The sequence below is a fragment of the Protopterus annectens genome, chromosome 10.part0 (assembly GCF_019279795.1).
Source record: "Protopterus annectens isolate FY-2018-M chromosome 10.part0, PAN1.0, whole genome shotgun sequence".
NCBI classification, from domain to species: Eukaryota; Metazoa; Chordata; order Ceratodontiformes; family Protopteridae; genus Protopterus; species Protopterus annectens.
Window position 1 is genome coordinate 1,553,130,130 of NC_056744.1, and position 24,612 is coordinate 1,553,154,741.

General features: G+C 36.8%; 1 protein-coding gene across 1 annotated transcript in view; it reads left to right on the forward strand.

Moving 5' to 3' along the window:
- LOC122814337 (zinc-binding protein A33-like) overlaps positions 1 to 23,267 on the forward strand; it is a 333,543-nt gene extending 310,276 nt beyond the window's left edge. The window contains exon 13 of the mRNA XM_044086923.1: positions 23,131 to 23,267. Coding sequence (XP_043942858.1) covers positions 23,131 to 23,267 — 137 coding nt within the window. The remainder of the gene's footprint in view (positions 1 to 23,130) is intronic.
- The last annotated feature ends 1,345 nt before the right edge of the window (positions 23,268 to 24,612 follow it).

Below are 24,612 nucleotides of genomic sequence, written 5' to 3' on the forward strand. Positions count from 1 at the left end.
CTAGATGATATCTTCATCTTATTAGATGGAGATGAACATATAGCTAAGGCCATTTTGCAGGATTTTAATGAAAGCATTGATTTCATAACCTTCACTAGTAACTTTGAGGTTGAGAGTATTTCCTATTCGGATGTATTATTGAAGAAAGATGTAAATTTGGGTTGTTATACAGCCCTGATTTATAGGAAAGAAACGTATTATAATACGTTCCTCCATTTTTCAAGTCTGCATCCATTTAACCAAAAACGCTTGGTTATTAAAGGTCAGTTTGTCTGAGCAGCCAGGATGGTCATGAAGGATTGTGACTATCAGGCTGAATGTGTACTTCTTACCCAAATGTTCCTTATGAGAGGTCATCCTAAACCACTTGTCCAGGACTTATTGATTGAAGTTACACAGAAATGGTCAGTAGGTATTTATAAACCAATTTTAGGTTTACCAGATGGATTATTGACCCTAACAAATCCATTTAGAGAAGGCATTCATAATGTTAATGTGGATGATTTAGTAAATACTTTGGATGTAGCCTCAGCTAATGTTAATAAATACAACATTAGTTTTATTGCGACTTTCAGTCTTGATGCAGTAGTGATTAGGAAGACTGTCATGAAAAACTGGAGTTTTTTTAACTAACGATAAGTCTATTATGGATAAAGTGGGGCTTACCCCGAAAATAATTTTTAGGAAAGGAAATAATTTAAAACAACTATTAGAGAAACCGATTCCCATGGAAGTCAGTAATCCGGGCATGTATAAGTGTGAGTCTTGCAATATTTGCAGATTCATAGCCACTGACCAGAAATTTTCTTTAGAAGGAACCACATATTCAATAAAGAAAAGGTTTAATTTTAATACTAAAATGGTGGTTTATTTAGCTCAGTGTTCCAGCTGCCCAGTTTACTATGTAGGGAAGATTGAGAGAAAATTTAAAGAACGTGTTTATGAACATTTATATGCTATTAGGAAAAATAAAATTGAAAATGCTTTAGCTAGACATATTAATAACTACCCTTCACATAGTTTTAACTTTAGAATAATAGACCAAGTTGTACACCAATTAAGGGGTGGCCCTAGTAATTGGTTGTTAGAAAAACTTGAACTTTTGTGGCAATTTAGGCTTAACTCCTACCATTACCCAGGTTTGAATGAAACTTGTTCTATCTCCTGTTTTTTGAAATTGAGGAGTTTAAAAAGATGGTGGTAATTTAACTTAGTGATACGTTCTGTTGCATTTTGTAGAATTTTTCTGGGGTTACAGACTTGCCCTTGATTTAGTAACTTGTTAACAAGGTTATAGTACTCGCTTTTAGACTTAGTAATTTGTTTTAATGTATGAAATGAAGTTGAATTTAGATTATTTAAGTGATTTTAACAATTACAGTATAGTGAAAGAGTGTTCTTATATTATAATTAATTGGTTTATACATATATGAATTTTATATATGTATATATATATATATATATATATATATATATATATATATATACACACACACACACACACACACACACACACACACACACACACACACACACACATAGGAATGCTTTATGAATGTATTTTGAATCTCAGGATATATTTATTTACCTATTTACATTTATATTTATATATCTCCTTATGTATATAATTTTAAAGTAAGAAATTATTGTAAATGTTTGTTGTTTAGAGATTCGACACTGCTTCACATGTATGTTTTTAGGTATATATTTTTAAGGCTGCTTAGTAGAACGTAGTATTTAACAATGACTAATTGATTGATTAATTTACGTTATTTGTTAACCACATGGTCTTAATTGAGTATAAAAGGATATGTAGTATCTTTGTTATTTGTCTGATGAAGTCCAGTCACTGTACTGGACAAAAAGTGCTTCACGTTATTAAAGCCTTTCGTTTTTGTTCTCCAGCACCTTCGTTGCTTTTTTAGTGTCTATATGTGTTGGTTTTTACCAGTTAATAGAAATAGTGGAAAATCTTTTGTAGCATGCTATTTGTTCATTTTCCAGGTGCTGGAGGTACAACACCACATGTTTTATATTAAAAGAAATTCCATTTGCTGTTACCCAGCATGATAAGGAGTCTAAATATCCTTTAATTTTTTTTCCTGTTCCCTCAGTTTGGTTAATGATGTTTCCCCTTTGATGTCATCAGCAGATTTGCTGACTCAGATGCTATCCTTACTCAAACATGTTGACATAAGATAAACAGAGAAAATGACAGAAGGCAGTGGCTCCAAAAGACAAAAAGCACAATGCTCCACAAAAAATAGCGTATAAAACTTTTAATCACCGCTTTCATCGACTGACTTCCTCAGAATACTTCCAACAAGAAAAACACACCCTTAAATACACATTCAAACTAATTAGTAATTAATCAATTACTGGTTAAAACAATGTTAAATACTACAAGCATTCATTTTAAAAAAGACAAAAATAAATCATGATGTTTGTCAATACATAACTTCCTATATTTTAAAAAACATTTTACATTTATTGTTTTGTTTAAGCCAGGCGGTTGGTCTGCTTTCAACTTAATCTGCCATAAGGTCTCTCTTTGTTCAAGATAATTCTTGAAGTCACCAGCCCTTAAATCCTGTTTACAAACCTCCACAACTGAAAAAAACAAATTTCTTAAAATTAAAACAAGTTGTGGAATGTTTAAATAAGGCACTGTTAGAATCTTTTGTCTTTATATTGTATATATGCTCTTTAATACGTGTCCCCAAACTCCTGGTGGTCATGCCCACATAGAATGCGGGACAAGCTGTACACAGGGCAATATAAACAACACCAGGGGTGTTGCAAGTAATATACCCTGGAACCTCCAAGGTTTTTTCTACAGTGGTAACTGAAATAAATGAACCTGTTGAAATATATCTACAGATTTTACAATTATGGCAGCAAAACATTCCTTTTTTAACTATGTTAACTTTCCTGGTAGAGACCTTATCATGTTCTAGCAGTTTTTTTATGTTATAGTTGTTTCGAAAAATAAAATTTGTTTTTTTACCAACCACTTCAATTATATCATCATTTCCCTGTATAATTCTCCAATTTTTTTCTAAAACAGCCTTGATACGACTAGCATCCGTATTCATGGCCAAAAAGCAGACTAATCCAGGGTCAATAGAACTAGACTTAACCTTATTGACAATGTCTGTCTGTGATTTATTTAAAATAGCTGGATAGTCTGTTTGATATTTATTTAGAATCTCATTTCCACTGTCAGTCACTAACTTCTCATCATATCCCCTATTCACAAAGAGAGACGCTATGAAAATAAATTCCTGTATTAAATCCTCATGTCTACTAGTCATCCGACAAGCTCTAATAAATTGGCCTCTAGGGATGTTTTTAACTGTGTGTTTTGGATTATTGCTTTGATAGTGTAGATAGCTATTTGTAAATGTTTGTTTCCGAAAAATCTTACTATGAAATCTGTTGTCACTATCATCCCACCAAAGACATACATCCAAAAAATTAATGTTTAAACCAATGTTGCCTTTAGTAAATTTCAAGTAACTAGATGATAAATTAACGTCTTTGAAAAATTCGTCCACTGTGTCGTTGTTTCCTTCTATCATAAAAATTAAATCATCTATAAATCTGGAATAGAATACAATTTTAAATTTACTACTAAGTAGAGGCATCTGTTCGGTTTCCCACCATGCCATCACTGTATTAGCGTAAGCTGGTGCAGCCGGGGAGCCCATGGCTACCCCTCTGATCTGTTGGAAATATTGATTTTTAAATAGAAAATAATTATTTTCTAGTACAATTTCCAAAAAATTACAAATAGTTGATATTGTGTTGTTGGAAAAAACATTACTTTTTAGTAAATAGCACCGTACAGCTTCTACACCTTCATCATGGGGTATACAAGTGTACAATGACACAACGTCTAGGGTAAAAATAATGTGTTTTTTAGAGCTGAAAATTCCTTTCTCTTGAAAATTCCTTAGCTTTTCTAAAAAATGCCAAGAATCTTTGACATAGTAATCACAACCAGATATTAATGGCCCTAAACAAGCATCTAAAACTAAGGAAATTCCTTCAGTGATAGAATGAGGGGCAGAAACTATGGGACGAAAAGGGGGGTCAATTAACTGTTTATGTGTTTTGGGTATTCCAAAAAAAAACCCTATTTTAGGATACTCAACTACACAGAAATTATATAATTCAATACTAATATCACCTGACATTAATGCTTCATAAAGATGGTAATTAATGAAGCGAAATGATTTATAAATGTCAGAAATAGTAACTTCTTTATATTCATTTAAATTCTTCAAAATGTTTAACATGTTGACTTCATAAACATCCTGCTCCATGATGACAATATTGGAGCCTTTATCACTTTTCATAAATCTATAATCTCCTGCTAAGGCTCTAAGATTTTAATAGACATCCGTGGATCTCTAAAAACCTTGTTGGCTAGATCTAACGGGTCCGATAATGTTGTCCAGGTCTCCAGTCCCATGGGGTTTGAACAGGAACTTGAAACCGTGATTGAGGTCGGAAGTCCCACCCAGAACAAAGTTACACTACACGAATGAGAAGCAAAGAGACGTTTGCCATTTTCCGCTCGTGATAAGAAAATCATGGGTTGTCAGCAGTTACTAAACCAAGAAGAAAATCCTTTTCTTTCTTCACGACAACGTTCTGAACCATTCCATCAAGAGCTATCGAGTGGTGAACAGGAAAATTTGACTAAGCTGTTAAAAAGGTACAGGTCGCTTCATTTGGAAAATTGTTATTTCAAGTACTGTATTGAACTCGGCATAGTGCCGAAAGGCTTGAGATTTTTCAAATGCCCAAACGGCGTTAGTTTGGGGAGCACAATGTTTAACACCTTAGTTGCTTTCTTCAATGATGCCGGCTTAAATTTTCTTAAACTGTTAATAGAAAATAACAAACAAAAGATGGGGTTTTTGAAAAATGAAATCATTGACCTTGAGAGACAGTTAAGTGATAGTTCTAGTGAAGAGAACTACCGGACATTCTTTCAACGAGTTACCAAAGAGGTACAACAGCATTCTCTTGACATAACAAACAGAAAGCAACAAAAATTAAACCGGGACATTGTCGCCTATAAAAGTAAAAAGGCTTATGATAATTTTGCTGTTAATTCACGTGTTTACAATGGAAATGAAAACAAATATAAAAAACAAACAGTATCTATTTCTGACAAACATTTTAGTTATGAGAAAGCCTCGGCTTCACATGTAAATTATAATACAGGTGCAGCTTTTAATTTAGAAAGAGATGTTAATACTGAATGTTTAATACATGATACCTATCAAGGTAATGTAGTGTTTGACAATGATGAAATTGATATTGTTTTAGATAACGAACCAACTGGTGTCAGCAGTGATGAAGGTGTTCGCAATAAAAGGAAAGAAAACAATGGTATTTCCAAACTTAACACTACAAGTAAAGAGGTTGCACAAAATAAAAAATTACCGGTTAACAATCATAGTAACACCAGCAAGAGTACTGTTTTGACACGTAGTAAGACTTTTTTGGGGTCCAACTCGTCAGAGGACGAAATTTAAATAAATTTAACGAATGTTTCAATGTCATTAATTTATCTAAACACACTTTTAGTGACAGTGAAATAAATGTGTTAAAATACGGCTTGAATTTTGTACCAAGCAGTAGGGGTAGCTACAGTAAAATGGTAGTAGATATAAAAAAATTTACTAGAAAAATTAATTTAACATATGTGATGCATGGTTTACAATCTACCAACAATAGCTTAATTAAACCTTCATGCTATACTCCTAAACTACACCACACGATAAAAGTTTTTGAAGAATTGTGTATTGCTGATATTAGTAAATTGTTTAACACCAAAAATTATTTTACTGATAACCTTACAAAATCTGAAAGGACAGCATTAGAAAATCTTAGAGCCTTAGCAGGAGATTATAGATTTATGAAAAGTGATAAAGGCTCCAATATTGTCATCATGGAGCAGGATGTTTATGAAGTCAACATGTTAAACATTTTGAAGAATTTAAATGAATATAAAGAAGTTACTATTTCTGACATTTATAAATCATTTCATAGGTTCATAGGTTCATAGGTTTATACTAGGCTATCTGCCCTAAGGCATTTATAAGCCTAGTATGAAAAATACTGTGCCCATTAGTTTGTTGTGCCTCTGTCCAGCAGTGACCCAGAGATGATTCTCCCATCCACAGGTCTAGATTTCTCTTGAACAGAGTCAGCGAGGTGCTCTGCCTCACATGGACCGGGATTTTATTCCACAGCATAGGGAGTCTCTGAGTGATAAATCTATCCCTCCAGCACGTCCTATTTATATCCTCTAGTGGTTTTGGTGGATTTGGATTTTTTGAGGTGGAGCATGTCCATTAATTCCGGGTTGGACATGGCCTTGTATGTCAGGCACATGTCACCTCTGAGCCGACTGAATAGAGCTGGAGTTTCTTCAATCTGGCAGCATATGACAGATTTTGGAGTCCCTTTATCCTTTTGGTGAGGAACTTTTGGGGTCTCTCCAATTGCTGCAGATGTCGGGTGAGATACATCCCGAATGGGGCATTGTACTCGATCATTGGTCTGATAAGTGAAGAGTACAGGGGAACAATGACCTCACTAGATCTGGATGTGAATCCCTTCATGATCAGGTGGGCAATGTAGAAGGTCTTTCTAACCACTTTAGCAATGTGAGTGTCAAAGAAAGGCCACTGTCAACCTGGGTCCCCAGGTCCCTGATAACCTCTTCTGTGCTTAGTGGATTGCCACCTATATGGTAGCTTGGGGTTACCTTGTTTTTTATACATTTTTGGCGTTTAACTTCAGGCCATGGCTCTGGCACCAGCTATCTGTTTCCGTGAGTCCCTTCTGAAGGATATCAGTGTCCGATGCACTTTCCACTATGGCCCAGTTTGCAGTCATCTGCAAACTTTGTCATGTTGGCCTGTACTTCTGAAGTAGATGCCAAACAATAAGGACCGAGCCCTGTGGGACACCACTTGTGACCGGCTTGGAGTCTGACACAGCGCCAGCAACTCTAACCCTGTGGGTTCTGTCCTTAAGCCAGTTTGCAACCCATCTTGTGACATATGGGTTTACATTTAAGCTGGTAAGTTTTTCTACAATGGGTATTGTGTTTGCAAGGTCAAGGTAGGCTGTATGGACTGCCTTTCCCTCATCAATGGCCTTGGTGACTATTTCAAGAAGTCGACCAAGTTCAAAAGGCATGATCTTCCCTTGACAAAGCCAAACTGGGTCGGGTCCAATGTCTGCAAGTCCCCTATATCTTTGTTTATGAGCTCCATTATGATCCTCTCCATAGCTTTGCAGACTAGACTTGTTAATACCAGGGTCCCACCTTTGTGGAGTGGGACCACAGTTGCCGTCGCCACTCCTTGGGCACGTATCCTGTGGTAAGGCTGAGATTAAACAGCTGCCTTATGTGCGGGTTTAATTCCTCATTTAGCTCATGTAGCACACAGCCGGGGACACCATCCGGTCCCATTGATGCTGTGTTTTTAGCTTTAGAGAGAGCAGCTTTCACCTGGCATTTGAGATGTCCGGGAGGCTACACTCGGCTGGGATAGTTATCTCTCCTTTAGGGGTGAAGTTTGCACTGAACCTGTCTGCCAGTATGTTGGCAATGTCTGTGGGTTCAGTGATTTTTGTATCATTTTGGACTAATTCTGAGCATATCTGTGAGTTTCCACCCAGGTTCCTAACATAGCTGAAAAAGGCCTTATGATTGTCCTTTGAATCCATGGCAATTTTTCTCTCAAAATTGGCCTTAGTTGATTTTATGAGTGCACGTAATTTTTTACTAATAATGATCAGGGGTGACTTCCCTTTTATGGATTTTGTTCTATCATGTAATAGCTTTCTCCTCTTATTGTAAAGTTTGTTAATGGCTGGGGTCCACCAGACTGGACGTTTGCCCTTTGTGGAAAGAGTCTTGGTTTTATTTGGGATTGCCTGATCCATGCAGTCCTGGAGGTGTTCATAGAAGGCATTTGTAAGGGCTTGGTTGTGGTTTCCTCTGACTCAGGGGCATTGAAGGATAACACACCACTCTTGAGTAGTGTGAAGTTTGCTGTAGAGAAATTCTTCACTATGGTCTTTTGTTTGGGGTGGGGGGGATGTGGATTTCCAGTGAGATTAGTTTATGATCAGATCTCACCAATGAGGGATATACTTCGGTGTGGAGCATTTTGTCCCCATGTTTGTGACAATGAGATCTAGTATATTTTCTCCTCTCGTGGGAACAGTGACTAGCTGTTCCATGGCATTTGAATTTATGAACTCCAGGAACCGTTGGGCTAGAAAGTTAGGGCTTGAGTAATGTTCCCAGTCTATATTGTAGTTGAAGTCACCCAATATGATGGTGTTTGGAGATACATTTATACCCTCCAGTGTCTTCAGGAAGGCTGTGTGGGGTTCCTGAGTTTGAGAGGGTGGCCTGTAGCATGCTACAATTTGTAGAGCAGTTTTGCCTATTGTTAGTTGCACCTGGATGGACCAACCTGGAGGTGTGAGTATCCTTTATGAATATGGATACACCCTCCTTTTGTGGAGTGGTCCGGGTTTTGGGGCAAACCTAATAGTGCCGGGTGCTCTCAGGAGCCTTGAACCAGGTTTCAGTTACAGCACAGACATCGATGTTCTCCATACTGAGAAGTGCGTCCATTTTGAGATTTAGACTTCTGGCATTGAGCAGCATTACCCTCAATTTCTTCCCATTTTTGTTTTCTAGGGTGGTAGGTTTAGAATTTGAGCCTTGCCTAAAAAGGCACTATGGGGTGGCAAGAGCCTTAGCCAATATCCGGAATCCCAGGGTGACAGGTGCAAGCCGTGGCTTGTCAAGCATGTCATCCCAGGCAGACAGACACTGGATCCCCTTTGAATGACACCAGACATTAAGCCAATTGTTAAAGCTGATCATCTTGTCTCTATATTGTGGCATCATTCTTGGTGAAGGAAGGATACTGCTCAGGGTTAGGGTCATACCTGCCTGGGCTACATAATCAGAGAGCTCCTCTATGTCTCTTTTCATGCAGTACACCAGCATGGACAATGACTGTGTCATATTTGTACTTGCTGTGGCAGCTTACTGTGACCCTCTCCTTGTTCAGCCTGGTGAGTGGGACGTCAGTGTGTCTGACTATGGAGTCACCTATGACAAGTATGTTTGGTGTTGTATTTGAGGGCTGTGACTGCTTTCTGCTTTTGTGGTTTATGTGTTGCTTTTGGGGTGTCTTGAGGTAGCAGTTGTTTGGGTGTCTGCTTTGGAGGCCTCTGCTGTTTAGGTAAATTTTACTCAGAGCCTCCGAGTATGTCTTTGTGTGTTTATGTGTTTGATTCAGTGGAGTGGTAGCATTATGTGAGGCTGGTTTTGTGGTGTGTGTAGTTGCCTTCTCCTCCTGTCTGGTCTTGCCAGTCCTGAGTTGAGAGAGCTCAGCCTCCAGTTTGGCTAAATAGCTGCATCTCTAGTATTTGTGTTATGTGGGAGGAGGAGAGGGTTGTCTGTGTACATGAGGCAGTTATAACATTGCCTCAAGATTCCCAGATTCACCAGCTGGACCGGAGAGGAGATTGACAACTGACCTTTGGACATGCTAGAATAATATTAAACAAGGGCCAGTGGGGAGTGAGGGTGTAGTGCTTTTAATTTTTAGTGCTGACTTATATAATTGCTTTAGTGAGCAAGTGCTAGGTAACTTGAGTGCAATGTGATACAAGTAACTAAATGCAAAACGACAAACAGTAACTTTCTTTCAAGTGAAACAAGGAAATAAGTACAGTAAGCAATGCAGATATCACTAGTGATCCACAGAAGGTGAATTAGCTTCCAGGGAAATAACAAGCAAACAAACAACAAGTATATAAACAAAGCTAGATTCAGTAGGCCTGGATCTAGTCTATGATAGAGCAAACAAGGTGAACCAATTTCAGTAAGATACAGTTCAAATATTCAGGCACTATAAACCTTTAACCAGAAAATTCCCAGCTCAGAAGGGCAGAGTCCAGCCTCTTCTCCCACAAGAGTGCAGTCCACGAACCTTCTTAATGTAAAATAACTGGCCTGAAGCCCAAGTGCCTAAACCAGAACTAATACACTTGGACACTGGGCTCTCAATCAGCAGTTCCCAACTTAGAAGGATGAAAGCTGCCTGTCCTGCCACCACAGTGCTTGCCACAAACCTTCCTAATGTAAAACAACTGGTCTGAAGCCCAAGTGCTTAATCCAAAAGACTTGAATGATAGCTACACTTTAATCAAGTTACAACCAAGCAGTAATAAATACCATTGAATACTTTAGAGAATGTCTGGATTAGTGCTCAAGTTACACAAACAAAGCTAGATCCAGTCTATGCCACAGCAAACAAGGCGCACCAACTTCAGTAAGAAACAGTTCAGATATGCATGCACTATAAGCCTTTAACCAGAAATTCCCAGCTCAGAAGGGCAGAGTCCAGCCTCTCCTCCCACAAGAGTGCAGACCACGAACCCTCTTAATGTAAAATAACTGGCTTGAAAGCCCAAGTGCTTAAACCAGAATTAATACACTTTTAGAATAACAGACACTGAGCCCTCAATCAGCAGTTCTCAACCTAGAAGGATGTAAGCTACCTGTTCTGCCACAACAGTGCAGACCACAAACCTCTCAGTGCAAAACAACTAACTGGTCCGAAGCCCAAGTGTTTAAACCAAAAGGCTTAGAATGAGTTACACCAAGCAGTAATAAATACAATTGAGTATTTTAAGATGATGCAAAAGTAAAAAGAAGTAGGTAAAAACACAAGTACAGTAAAAGCAGATGAAATTTTTTTCTGAACAAGTGCTGAGATCAAAGAAACAGATTTGAGTGCTGAAACTAGAAAACTGGCTAGTTACAAGAAAAAACAAGCTAGAAGGCTTCCCTCAAACACAGAAGGGCTTAAATAGTCTGTACCACTTAACAAGAAAGGCAGGAAATAAGCTTAATTTTTTATTTCGCTTCATTAATTACCATCTTTATGAAGCATTAATGTCAGGTGATATTAGTATTGAATTATATAATTTCTGTGTAGTTGAGTATCCTAAAATAGGGGTTTTTTTGGAATACCCAAAACACATAAACAGTTAATTGACCCCCCTTTTCATCCCATAGTTTCTGCCCCTCATTCTATCACTGAAGGAATTTCCTTAGTTTTAGATGCTTGTTTAGGGCCATTAATATCTGGTTGTGATTCCTATGTCAAAGATTCTTGGCATTTTTTAGAAAAGCTAAGGAATTTTCAAGAGAAAGGAATTTTCAGCTCTAAAAAACACATTATTTTTACCCTAGACGTTGTGTCATTGTACACTTGTATACCCCATGATGAAGGTGTAGAAGCTGTACGGTGCTATTTACTAAAAAGTAATGTTTTTTCCAACAACACAATATCAACTATTTGTAATTTTTTGGAAATTGTACTAGAAAATAATTATTTTCTATTTAAAAATCAATATTTCCAACAGATCAGAGGGGTAGCCATGGGCTCCCCGGCTGCACCAGCTTACGCTAATACAGTGATGGCATGGTGGGAAACCGAACAGATGCCTCTACTTAGTAGTAAATTTAAAATTGTATTCTATTCCAGATTTATAGATGATTTAATTTTTATGATAGAAGGAAACAACGACACAGTGGACGAATTTTTCAAAGACGTTAATTTATCATCTAGTTACTTGAAATTCACTAAAGGCAACATTGGTTTAAACATTAATTTTCTGGATGTATGTCTTTGGTGGGATGATAGTGACAACAGATTTCATAGTAAGATTTTTCGGAAACAAACATTTACAAATAGCTATCTACACTATCAAAGCAATAATCCAAAACACACAGTTAAAAACATCCCTAGAGGCCAATTTATTAGAGCTTGTCGGATGACTAGTAGACATGAGGATTTAATACAGGAATTTATTTTCATAGCGTCTCTCTTTGTGAATAGGGGATATGATGAGAAGTTAGTGACTGACAGTGGAAATGAGATTCTAAATAAATATCAAACAGACTATCCAGCTATTTTAAATAAATCACAGACAGACATTGTCAATAAGGTTAAGTCTAGTTCTATTGACCCTGGATTAGTCTGCTTTTTGGCCATGAATACGGATGCTAGTCGTATCAAGGCTGTTTTAGAAAAAAAATTGGAGAATTATACAGGGAAATGATGATATAATTGAAGTGGTTGGTAAAAAACCAAATTTTATTTTTCGAAACAACTATAACATAAAAAAACTGCTAGAACATGATAAGGTCTCTACCAGGAAAGTTAACATAGTTAAAAAAGGAATGTTTTGCTGCCATAATTGTAAAATCTGTAAATATATTTCAACAGGTTCATTTATTTCAGTTACCACTGTAGAAAAAACCTTGGAGGTTCCAGGGTATATTACTTGCAACACCCCTGGTGTTGTTTATATTGCCCTGTGTACAGCTTGTCCCGCATTCTATGTGGGCATGACCACCAGGAGTTTGGGGACACGTATTAAAGAGCATATATACAATATAAAGACAAAAGATTCTAACGATGCCTTATTTAAACATTCCACAACTTGTTTTAATTTTAAGAAATTTGTTTTTTCAGTTGTGGAGGTTTGTAAACAGGATTTAAGGGCTGGTGACTTCAAGAATTATCTTGAACAAAGAGAGACCTTATGGCAGATTAAGTTGAAAGCAGACCAACCGCCTGGCTTAAACGAAACAATAAATGTAAAATGTTTTTTAAAATATAGGAAGTTATGTATTGACAAACATCATGATTTATTTTTGTCTTTTTTAAAATGAATGCTTGTAGTATTTAACATTGTTTTAACCAGTAATTGATTAATTACTAATTAGTTTGAATGTGTATTTAAGGGTGTGTTTTTCTTGTTGGAAGTATTCTGAGGAAGTCAGTCGATGAAAGCGGTGATTAAAAGTTTTATACGCTATTTTTTGTGGAGCATTGTGCTTTTTGTCTTTTGGAGCCACTGCCTTCTGTCATTTTCTCTGTTTATTTGATTTTTGGGCTATTCTTCATTTAAATGTTGACATAAGACATTAAGAAGAATAGGCTCCAGTGCTGATCCTTGCAGCACAGCTTTGTAATGCAGTCATTTATTTTATTTTTTTAAATGTGTTTATTAGTTGAGATAAAATAAAACATTCACATTACTTAATTCAAAATGCAATCACAACTCTTTACTTATAGTTAATAATGTTAAGCTATTATAGTTCCTTTTCCAACTTTACATTTTATTTTAAAATCAATGAAACCTAACTATATCTAAATATCTAAAGTAATTATATACATCATATGTGCAGTATTTTTCTATATTAAATAATTATTAAATAATACTGCTGTTTGTTTCATCCCAAAGATATGCTGTAGGTGGATTGGACACTATAAATTGACCCTAGGTGTGAGTGTGTACATGTGTGTGCCTTCTGTGGAAGGTTGGGCATTGGGCTGGCAACTCGACACTGTAAAAAAAACTCCACTGCCAATCATGAGCAGACAGGTGATCCGCTGTGGCAACCTCTAACCAGGAAAAGCTGAAAGAAGAAGACTGCTGTTTGTTTACCATATGTTAACCATGAACATACTGATTGCTACTATTGTTAAAAGAAACAATCAAGCATCATTTTCAAACTTATCAAATATTCTTGTTAGTTTTGGCATGTAGTCTTCTCTGATGACATCATGTTTTTAACCCTAACTCTGCTTGTTTGATTGCTATTCCATTTTTTTATCCATTCCATTATCTACAATTTCACATATTGAATGGTTAAAGTATTGACTGCAGCCAGAGGGAGGACAGTGTCAAATGCCTTTGTAACAAATCAAAAATAGGAGATGCAGCATCCAGCAGGATAAAAGCACTCTCATCAAACTAAACAAACAACACAGAGGACAAATAAAGTTTACCAAAGCCAAATCTGAGGTAAATTTGGCATCTCAGAACAAGGACAAACACAAGGCATTCATTAGCTATGGCTGCAACCTTAAAGGCAATACACAATTGTATGCAGATTTCTTGTTAACGGAGCCGCCTATACTGAGCCAGAAGATATAGCAAACCTCCTGGCTGACAGATTCAACTCCATCTTTAATCCTCTCTCACCCCTCAACCTTCCCTCAGGTAATACAGTCAAATATAACACTGCTATCACTAGGGAACAGGTCATTAATGCTCTCTCTCTCTCTAAGGCCAAGAACACTACATCAGTGGACCCAGACAACATCCTAGGATGACTTTTAAATAGCATACAAAATTACCTGCCAGGCCCTCTGGAACTACTATTTAACTGTAGCCTCAAAGCTGGCTTTGTGCCTCATTAATGGAGAACAACAACAGTCTCTACAAAAAGTGGGCCATCTACAGACCCAGGAAACTACAGACCCATAAATCTTACTTGTCTCATATGCAAAGCCATAGAGATAATTATCATGTAAATGATCAATAATGACATAAGAAACCTCCAGACACTGGAACCAGCCCAATTTGGTTTTGTCAAAGGCAAGTCATGTCTTCTCAGCCAGGTGGACTTCCTTGAGAAAGTCACCAAAGCAATGAATGAGAGCAAAATGGTTCACGCTGCCTACCTTGACCTAGCCAAGGCATTTGACACAATGCCCCACTCAGGCATTGTTGACAACCTCAACAGGCTAGATACAAACCCTTATGCCACCTAGTGAATAGCCAGCTGTCTCACAGATAGAACCCAGGAAGTTAGAATTGAGGCGTCCTCCTTTACAAAGAGGTAAGTCACAAGTGTAGTCCCTCAGGGATCAATCCTGGGACCACTCCTTTTTGGCATTTACTTCTCTGACGTCGAGGCCAATGTCATGGACCTCTGGCTTCTCCAGGAAGGGCTGACATAGACAAATAACTGGTGTCAGAGTCATGGACTAAAACTAAATGCCAAGAAATACATAATAGTATCCTTTGGGAAGTCATCCACCCCTGATAACCATAATATTAACCACACACCCTTAAGAGCTGACTCAGTAGTCAGTGACTTTGGAACACACCTAGACAGTAATCCAGCCTTTGACCATCACATGTCTACAGTAGTGAGGAAATCATTCTATGTTGTGCAACTTATAAACAAAAGTATGATATCTAGGTTCAAGGAAGTCATTATTTCAATGTATTTGGCATTCCTCAGACCTATCATTGAGTAGAATGCACTCTTTGGTATGTACCTAACCAGGCATAGTTAACAAGTGGAATATCCACAGAAGTTCCTCATTAAAAGAATACAGGGTGTAAGTAACATGTCCTGTGCAGACCACCTCAAGGCACTATCTCTGTATTTTGTCTCCTACAGGCTGTTGAGGGGAGATCTATGTCTGGCATGTAAGGCATTATCAGACCCCATTCTGATGGAACTCCTACATATCCACAAAACAAACAGCACCAGAGTTACCTATTCTAAAGACTAAACCTTGCCTGCAATATAAATAGGACTTACTGGTGAGACAGGTACATATCCGAGAGACTGCCCCTTCTCTGGAACAGTCTCCCTTTCCATGTGAAGCAGAGTTTCTCCCTAACCTAATTCAAGTGTAACTTGGACAATTGGATGTGTAGCAGGAAATTCATCCATGGTTTGGCACCTATGTCTCTAATGGGCACAGCCAGCTGTAAATGGGTTCATCTCCCAGGCCCCTGCTTGTAAATGTTTCATCTCCCAAGCCCTGCTTACACTTATCAAAGGTACCAGAACTTGTCAGAGATTTGGGATGCATGATAAGACTTAAGAAGACCCTTGTGGTCGGTAGCTTAATAGACACCAAGGAACCTTTGAACCTATAAAAACAAGATGAATTTCATGTATTGCCAATCCACTATCCAAAACTTCCATTGTATCAGCATAACAAATTATAAGATTTGTGAGGCATGAGTACCTACAATAGCTCTGTAGAGAGAAAGATGCTGGCATCGGAATGAAATTACTCCAAGTTTTATCAGATTACAGTGTACACCTTATTTGGCTACTGGCATAATAATAGTTTTCCATGTTTTTAAAACTTATTTTGGAATTGTTTTGCTGGAAAAGATATGTAAAATGTGGAATTATACAATAATTTATACTATAAAAATTCTGAAGTAGGACATTCATTGCCAATAGCGTTGGGTATAATTGCAGATGTATGAGATGAAAAGTAAGTGGATATTTTTTTACTACTCACACCAACGATTGCATTGCTGAATATCTCAGTAACATGGATGTCTTTGTATGCAAGAATTATGTTAACTGAAGAATCCCCTGCAAATAAGTCTAAGGTATTTATAGACTGATTTTTAAATTATTTTATTATATACAGCCATTCTATGCAAAAACCATGATTTTTTTCTTTCCAGGCTTGACTTATTCTACCAAGGTTATAGCTTATAGGCCACTTCACCATATTGTTAGTTGGAATATATACACTTATTAAAGAATCAAGTTCCTGGTAAAAGCATATAAAGCTTTCCTGTAGCTTTAAGGTAGGCATGTTTTCATACTTATCCCACTTATGAAGTTCATTTACTGCCATGTAATCACCTTGGTAGACTTTCTTATACCATTGCTTATTTTGTGTCAACTTATTAGGTTTGATGGGTTCTTCAAGCTTATGCTAAACATGGTCAGAATTTCTTATTTCAGGGCGTCTCATACATGTCAACACTATATTGTTATTATTATTGACCCATGATGTCTAGAATACTATGTTCTCTTGTAAGGTTATTAGTCATTTGCTTGAATCCTGACTTGATCAAAATTTATAGGAGCCTGTTATCTATACAATTAATAGATGGCAGTGCATCCCAGAAATTAGTTGGTACATTCATATCCTGTGTCAGTGCTGGTTATTTTCCATTAAAGTGTGTCACAAGTTATTTTATGAAGTTCTCGGCTGCTTCCTTGTCTAATTTAGAACTTGGTAAAAGCCAAAATATCTCCTCTATGTTGACCCATAATTAATTATACTTACTCCAAGCATCTTGGCTTTTCCCGGTATTGCAAATGATTCATATCCTTAACCTAAGACACAACTATTAATTATTACTTGAATGCTTGTCTTCCCTTTAAAATCTAATAATCACACTGACATGTTCCGAGGACTTTACTAATATTCAGTGACAATGGCTATGTTGTAACTGTCATCAGCTGTTCTACAGTGTAAATCTAGTCCACTATTATTCAAGTTCATCACATTACTCATGATCATTCTAATATTGTTGTCTTTCATTTTATAAATATTGATTAATCAGAGGTGACTCTAAAAATGCTCCAAGACTTGATAAACTGTTTATCAATATTTTGTTGGCTGTATATCATAAATGTAACTAATCTTCAAAAAAATAATGTTGCTTATTGCATAACCATTCACAGATATAACTAATATCTAACAAAACAATGCCACCTCATTACACTTTTAATGTGCTAGCTTGATGTAGCAAGTTTCTAGACAATCCAGGTAATGGTAGAATGTCATTACAAGTAACTGAAAAGCTTTAATGTGTGCCAATTATAAAATATCATCTACATCTTCTATATATGCATTATTCTATATAGTCTATATATTCATAATTATACAGTGTACTAGTTGTAATATCTGTATAAATGATAAAGAGATTATTTTGCCGTCTGTGTAACAAGTGTCAGTACCTTATAAAATCATGCAAGATTAATGCAATTTGTAGAGCTGCCTCTGTTACATCAGTTCAGGCTGGCTTAAAAAAATACTGGATTAAGACACAGAGCCAAGTTACAAGTGCAATTGAAATTCCTGGCTCATTGCAAACAGTGTTTATTCCATCCATATTTAAATCTGCAACACAAACTGAGTTGTTTATTGGTTTCTGAGGAAGTCATCATTAGCAAGTGTTAGTGATGGGAAGAATTATAAAATGCTTGCAATAAATAAATAAATAAATAAACAAACAAAAACAACAAAAGGAGGAGGAAAGCACATGTGGGTAAACAAAAGATTTGCATGGTTAATAAAGATTCAGATCTAGTATCTCCAAATAATGTTTGCCCTCAGAAAATAATAACATGCAGGAAAACACAATGTTCTTTAACACCAACATCTGAGAAAGAAAATTCACCAGGCAGTTCCAAATCCCAGCAGGCTTTGGTAATAGGAGACCATGTAATCTGAGGTTTGAGACACAAGGCCCTCATAATTAAGCAATAGTTACATGTATGAGAAACCTCAGAATGGAAGAAATGAGTAATGCAATGTACAGAATTAATTCTATAAATGTCACATACAGACGTCATTGTTGGAAGGAACCAGTGATACAGGAAAAACTAAAAATTATGAGGGGGCTGTTGTTGCTATCAGTAATTCATTTCTCCAAGCCACATGGCCATAGTTTGTGGTATTTTCAACATCAATGCAGTGTATTTATGATATATGTATACACTTGTAAGGTGTTTTCCAACATCCGATTTCCCTTTTTTTTTCAGTAGGGGTTACATATAACATTAGTTACATTTCTGATTTGTATTCTTTAAATTATGCAAATAATTTGGTCTGTTATGTGTTATTGCTTGTAAGACATAATGATGCATCTGCTGCACTCTTACACATTAAGGTATTTACTGGGCTTATTGACTCAACTCATAACTCTGTTTTCATGTACTTAGCACTTTTTTCAGAAACCAAAAGCAGTAAGTGACAAATCTTATCACTCTATTTATTCATGACTTTTTTAGTATTATTTATGTGTCACTCTCCATAGATTCATTTTTCATTCCTGCAAACAGGAGCTCTTTTAGGATAATGTATTTCAAAGTTACTCTTCCACGTAAATATAACTGTTAAAATATTCTTGGAATATTTAAACTCCACATGATATCCATGCATTCTTTTATATTCCTAGAAATTATCAACCTTTACAACAAGTTTCCATGAGACTTTATTTCCAGTATCTTATTTACTACTGATACCTTCAACGTTGTTTTTTCATGAAGTTCAGTCTAACTATTTGTGACCTCAAGGACTTTAGCACGCCAGAACTGTTTATCAACAGCTGCTTCTTTAAATTCTTGCAAATTCATATTCATTACTTCAGTTTGCTGAATATCTGTTTTAGCCTTTGATGTCTCCTTCCTCTTTTGTCTTCAGTATTTTCAATCATCAGAGTGTTCTCTGGTTAATCCTTTCATTGCATTATGTGACCTAAAAATTCTAGTTTTGCTGTCAGACATTCTAGTGAATCAGTTTGAGTTTAAACTGATTTGTTCTTCTTGTAGTCAGAGAATTCTTAAAAGTTTCTTTCAGCACCGCAGTTCAAAAGCATAATTCTTGATGCACAACTTTACTTATAGTCCATCCCTTAAAGCCATATGTTATTAATGAGAAAACCAAAAGCTTTAACTATACAGATTTTTACTGCCAGTGTGATGCCTTTGTTATTTAATATCTTGGTTTACCATAGCCTTTCTCCTAAGAAAGGAACTTGTTTTAATGATATGGTTGCAGTTGCCATTTACAGAGATCTTTGAGTCCAACAAAATAAAATCTGTCAGTTTGTTCACTTCTTTCCTATTTGAAAAAACAAACAAACAAATGACTGGGCTAGACAATTGAATTTTGTTTCATCTTTATGATGTTGAATTGCAAGGCGCTTCTGTATTTTGCACTTCCACCCAGGCTGTTCAGCTCTTCCTAATGTTGTGTCATCATCAGACTGCTAATATTTTTCTTGGCAATTTCTATTCTAGCATCTGATAGCTCTAACCAGTCATTTGACATAATGTATTTAGCATATAAATTAAACAAGTAGGATGACAGTATACAGCCTCATCACAATTGTTTCCCAGCCTTGAACTAGTCAGTTATTCAGTATTCAGGTCTGTTGTTACTTCTTCCTCTGCATACAGATTTCTCTGGGGGAAAATAAATTGCCCGGTACCCCCATTTCTCTAAGACCTTGACACAACTTGTTATGATCCACAGACTCAAAGGTTTTTGAGTGAGTATTAAAGCAGATATAAATATTTTATTCTTGATGTTTTTTTATTATACAATAGATGTTGGCAATTTGATGTCTGGTGCATCTATCCCTTCCAAAAAACAACTTATTAATCTGGCAGTTGTCTATCCATATATTGCTGAAACGTGGCTTTACTGTGTGTTTGGCATATCCTTGCATGTGAAACAAACACAACTGGTTGATAATAGTACAATCTAACATTGCCATTTTTTTGGGATTCAAATGTAAATTGAATTTTTCCAATTCAATGGACACTGTTGTGTTTTTCAAAGTCACTGGCAAATTCCAGGCAACACTGTTATATGATCATTTTGCACGATTTAAACAATTCATCTGGAATTTCATAAATCATACAGCTGTGTTACTGGCAATGCTTTCAAGAGCCTATTAAATTTTACCCTCACAGGTACCAGTGATGTTAAGGTCCTTCTTTTATAAGTATTCTTTATATTTCAGCCCAATTTCTTATATTTATTTATTTATTTTTGTTGACTGGGAAAGTCCAACAGGGAGAGATCCTTTTTCAGTGGAGGCCCAGGGAGAAAAGCTCCACAAGGTTATATGTTAAATGACTGAGAACAATCATTCAATGTTACAATTAAAAAAAAACATTACAGATAAGGCTACAATTGTAGGAAAACACATATACATAGCAGAGACTTTATAAAATCGTATATAAGAAATATCTTGTCCTTCTGGTAGTCCCCCCTGATCTTTGTTTTTATCATGCCCATTTTCAGTAGGATGTTTCACTTAACATCATTAGTTTTCTTGAGCTCTCATGTCATTTCCATTGTACTGTCTTTACCCAGTTATTTTCGCTTTTCTTTTATGGAGTTATACATATCTCTTCTTGATGTTTTCTGAAACCGTGCATTGTTTGGTATATATTTTTACTTAACTAATTTGCCTTTTTGTCTGCTTTCCTCAACTAGCTGTAAAGCCTCCACAAACTATGATTTTGCCTTAACCTTTTTGGAATTGTTTTTACGACCTCCTGATCAGCATCACAGACGTCTTTCTGTTCTGTTTCAGGAGCTACATCAGCAAGGTCTAAATCGTTATATCTGTTCTTCACCAGTACAACATAATCACTTACAATATCTTTGAGCTTGGCTTGGCTTTAATGCTTTTCTTGTTTTTTGTAGTTAATTTTAAACTTATTGAATAGAAACTGGCTGACCCTCATTCAGCTCCAGGTCTTGTTTTTGCTGACTTTGTAGAGCTCCTCCCCCTCTGGCTACTGAGTATATAGGTGAATCTGTTTCTAGTACTGATCATCTGGTGTAAACATTGTCTGTTAGCTCTTGAAAGATAGTGCTTGCAATGACTAGTGAATTATCTTAGCACAATTCCACCAGTGTATGTCCTTCTTCACTTCATGCTTCAAGGCCAAACTTGTCCATCATTCTAGTTGTACTTTGACTTCCAACTGTAGCCTTCCAGTTACCTATGATAACTGTTAATATCTTTTTTTGTAGGTGGTATTTCCATAAAATGATACAAAAGTCCTCATAAAACTGGTTGAATTCCTCCTCTTCAACGTCTGTAGTTTGAGCATAAGTTTGTATTGCTGTAATGTTTAATGGCTTGCCTTTTCTGACTGAGATCATTCTATCACTTTTGAGTGGTAACTGAGTACTGATTTTGGCACTCTTTTAACTCTTTTATTAACTTTAAAGGCTATTCCATTTTTTCCGCAAGGTGCTTGTCCACAGTAACATCTCTAATTATTCATGATCATCCTCACCATCATCATCAACTCCCTTTTTTTCCATCCATCTCTTTGCAGGACATCCCCAGTTCCTTTTGTCTTCTTCCTTGTTCTCTCAAAGCTTCTTCACCATATTGTCTTCTGATTTCCTACACGTGTGACTAAACTACTGTAATCTGTCTCCGTTGATGTATTTTTGTAATTGGAGCTATGTTGGCTTCTGCACTGGTGCCATCATTTCTTCATGTGTCACACAGCATGCATCCTACCACCTGTCTCAGCCACTTCATCTCCTCATCTGCTCTGCCTTCACTGCTCACGTTTCTGTGCCATACAGAAGTCCTTTGTAAACATTTCTTTTCAGTTTCTTTGGAATTCTTCTGAAACACTACCTCTGACCTCCATGCCAGTTGGCTACAGCACCTCTGATTCTAACTTTGATCTCCTCATTCAGACTTTCTCCCCAGTCTCCACTCCCAAATACTTGAAGTTGTTAACCTTTTCCACTATTTCCCTTCTATCTCAACTATTTGTATTAGCCAGCATTTTTGATATATTTTGACATGACTTGTGTTGAATTACAGTTTTAAGAAGTAAATTTCAGTTTTCCAGTTTATGCCACCATCTTCATAACATATTTTTTCTTTATCCCTTAAGTCTCTTAAATTCCACCTTTAAATGATGCTTTTTCTTCAGTGTGCATGGAATTCCCCAAAATAGCTCATGATGTCTAAAGATTATCTCATGTAAAGTTGCCTATTCCAGTCTATTTTACTTCAGTAGTTCTCAAGATATCATTGTTTATTGTTTCCACATTATCCAACTTTAAAGTTTATTCCAGAAGTTCTGGCTAGCCGTACAGCTAATCTTGTTTACTGGCTAAGTAGTCAGTGATGGTGATAGGAACAGAAGTTTAAGTGAACGTTCACAGTGGTATTTCCAGTGATAAAGCTAAGGCACCCTTAAGCCAAGCGACTGCTTGAAGAAAGTAGATATCAATGTTTAAAACAGTTTATTAGAGTTCATAAGATAAGGTGAATTATGGCTATATGCATTAATGCATTGAATATTGAATCTATTTTCACGGGCTTGAATAAAATGTGAAAAACTACTCCTGCCCTATGCCTCAAAGATTTTTTGAGCTTCAGTTAAAGTTAATAATTTTAAAAGATGCTGAGAGCCTAACGTTTATGCAACCTGTCATGCCCATATGTATTATGTCTGTAGGTTCACTAACATATCTTGCTATCCTCACCAAAAGATAGTCCAGTTTAACTGCATTATGGGTTTGCCACATCTGGCAAGTGATGCCAAGAAGCCTGATTCAGCAATATGCACAGTTTTAATTATATCTGAGAATAAAGAGACGGGACAGCAATTAAGAATTCTGTTTTCATTCTTCTTTACAGATCTTGAGGAAAAGGAGAGATCAGCTGCAGAAATGGCAAAACTAAAACGTAAGTATAACCATGGATTCACATTGCCGAAAATGTTTTTCTGTACCACGTTTAATAGAATGACTGGTGAGCTGTTTTCTCCTGAGTAATGCTAGTGTTATCCCAAAGTCAGACTTTTCTTTCTGTTTCACATTAAACTGTCCAGTGTCTGTCCCACGTCTGTATTTTCTGTGCCCTGCTGTCATAGGAATCAGTACTGCATCCCATTTCACTTAAATACCACACGTGGTACTGTGTTACTGTAACACTCCAATCAGTTTTGTATTCCTTGCTTCATTCCTCTTTAAACAGTCTGCACTCACTTTGCTTCAGTCATTTAGGGATAAAGTTCTATATTTAAGAAACAATAGCTTTCCTATTGTCTTTTTTCCATGTATTTCAGGTAACTGCTCATCATCATAAACCCCCTCTTTCCCATTTTTTCTATGGGGTTGGGGTGTCGTGTTAACTGTCGCCATCTCTCTTGATTCAATGCCACACCCCTGCCTTCTTTGACACTCATGCCTGACCACTGCAGATCTTTCACATAATCCATCCAGCTCCTTGCTGGGTGCCCTTGTTTCCTCTTACCTTTTTTACCAGATTGCCTTTTGCTTTCCTGCACATGCCTAAACAACTGTAATCTGCTCTCTTTGATCTTTTCTAAATTGGAGCTACTTTTGCTTCTGCTCTTATGTCATTTCTTCATCTGTCCCACGGTGTGCATCCTACCACCTTCTCAGGCACTTCATTTCCATCACCTCTAGCTTCCTCATATGCTCTGCCTTTACTGCCCAAGTGTTTGTACCATACAGTTGTACTGGGCACAACACTGTTTTGTACACCTTACTTTTCATCTTCTTTGGCATTCTGTCATACATTAAACCAGAAACTCAATGCCAGTTGGCAGCAGTCCTGTGATTCTAGTTTTGACCTCTTCATTCAGACTTCCTTTCTCCTCAACCACCCCTCCCAGATACTTGAAGCTGTTAACCTGTTCCACATCTACCATTCTATCTCAGTTCTCAGCTTGTTTTGATTTCCTCAATTTGTTGTCATTACTACCATCTGATATGTAATTAGTTTCATCCTGTGTGCCTTCAGTTTTGCATTCCAGTCCTCTATCCTTTGCTGAAGTTCTTGCTCAGAGTCTGCCTGTAAGGCCACATCATCCGCATACAGCAACTTTGTTGCTCTGTTCCCTCTGACCTGTTTGCTAATGAAATCCACCACCAACATGAACAGCAGTGGGCTCAGAGCTGAACCCTGACATATACCCACTCCCACTGAGAACCCCACTGATGCCGAACACTGTTTGTACTCGAGTCATTGGATCTTTGTACATAGCCTGCACTAATTCTACCATTGTTTGTGGGACTTCAAACCACCTCAAGACTGTGAAATCAGCTTTCTTGGGACCTTGTTCTATGCTGTCTCCAAATCTAGGAATGCCGA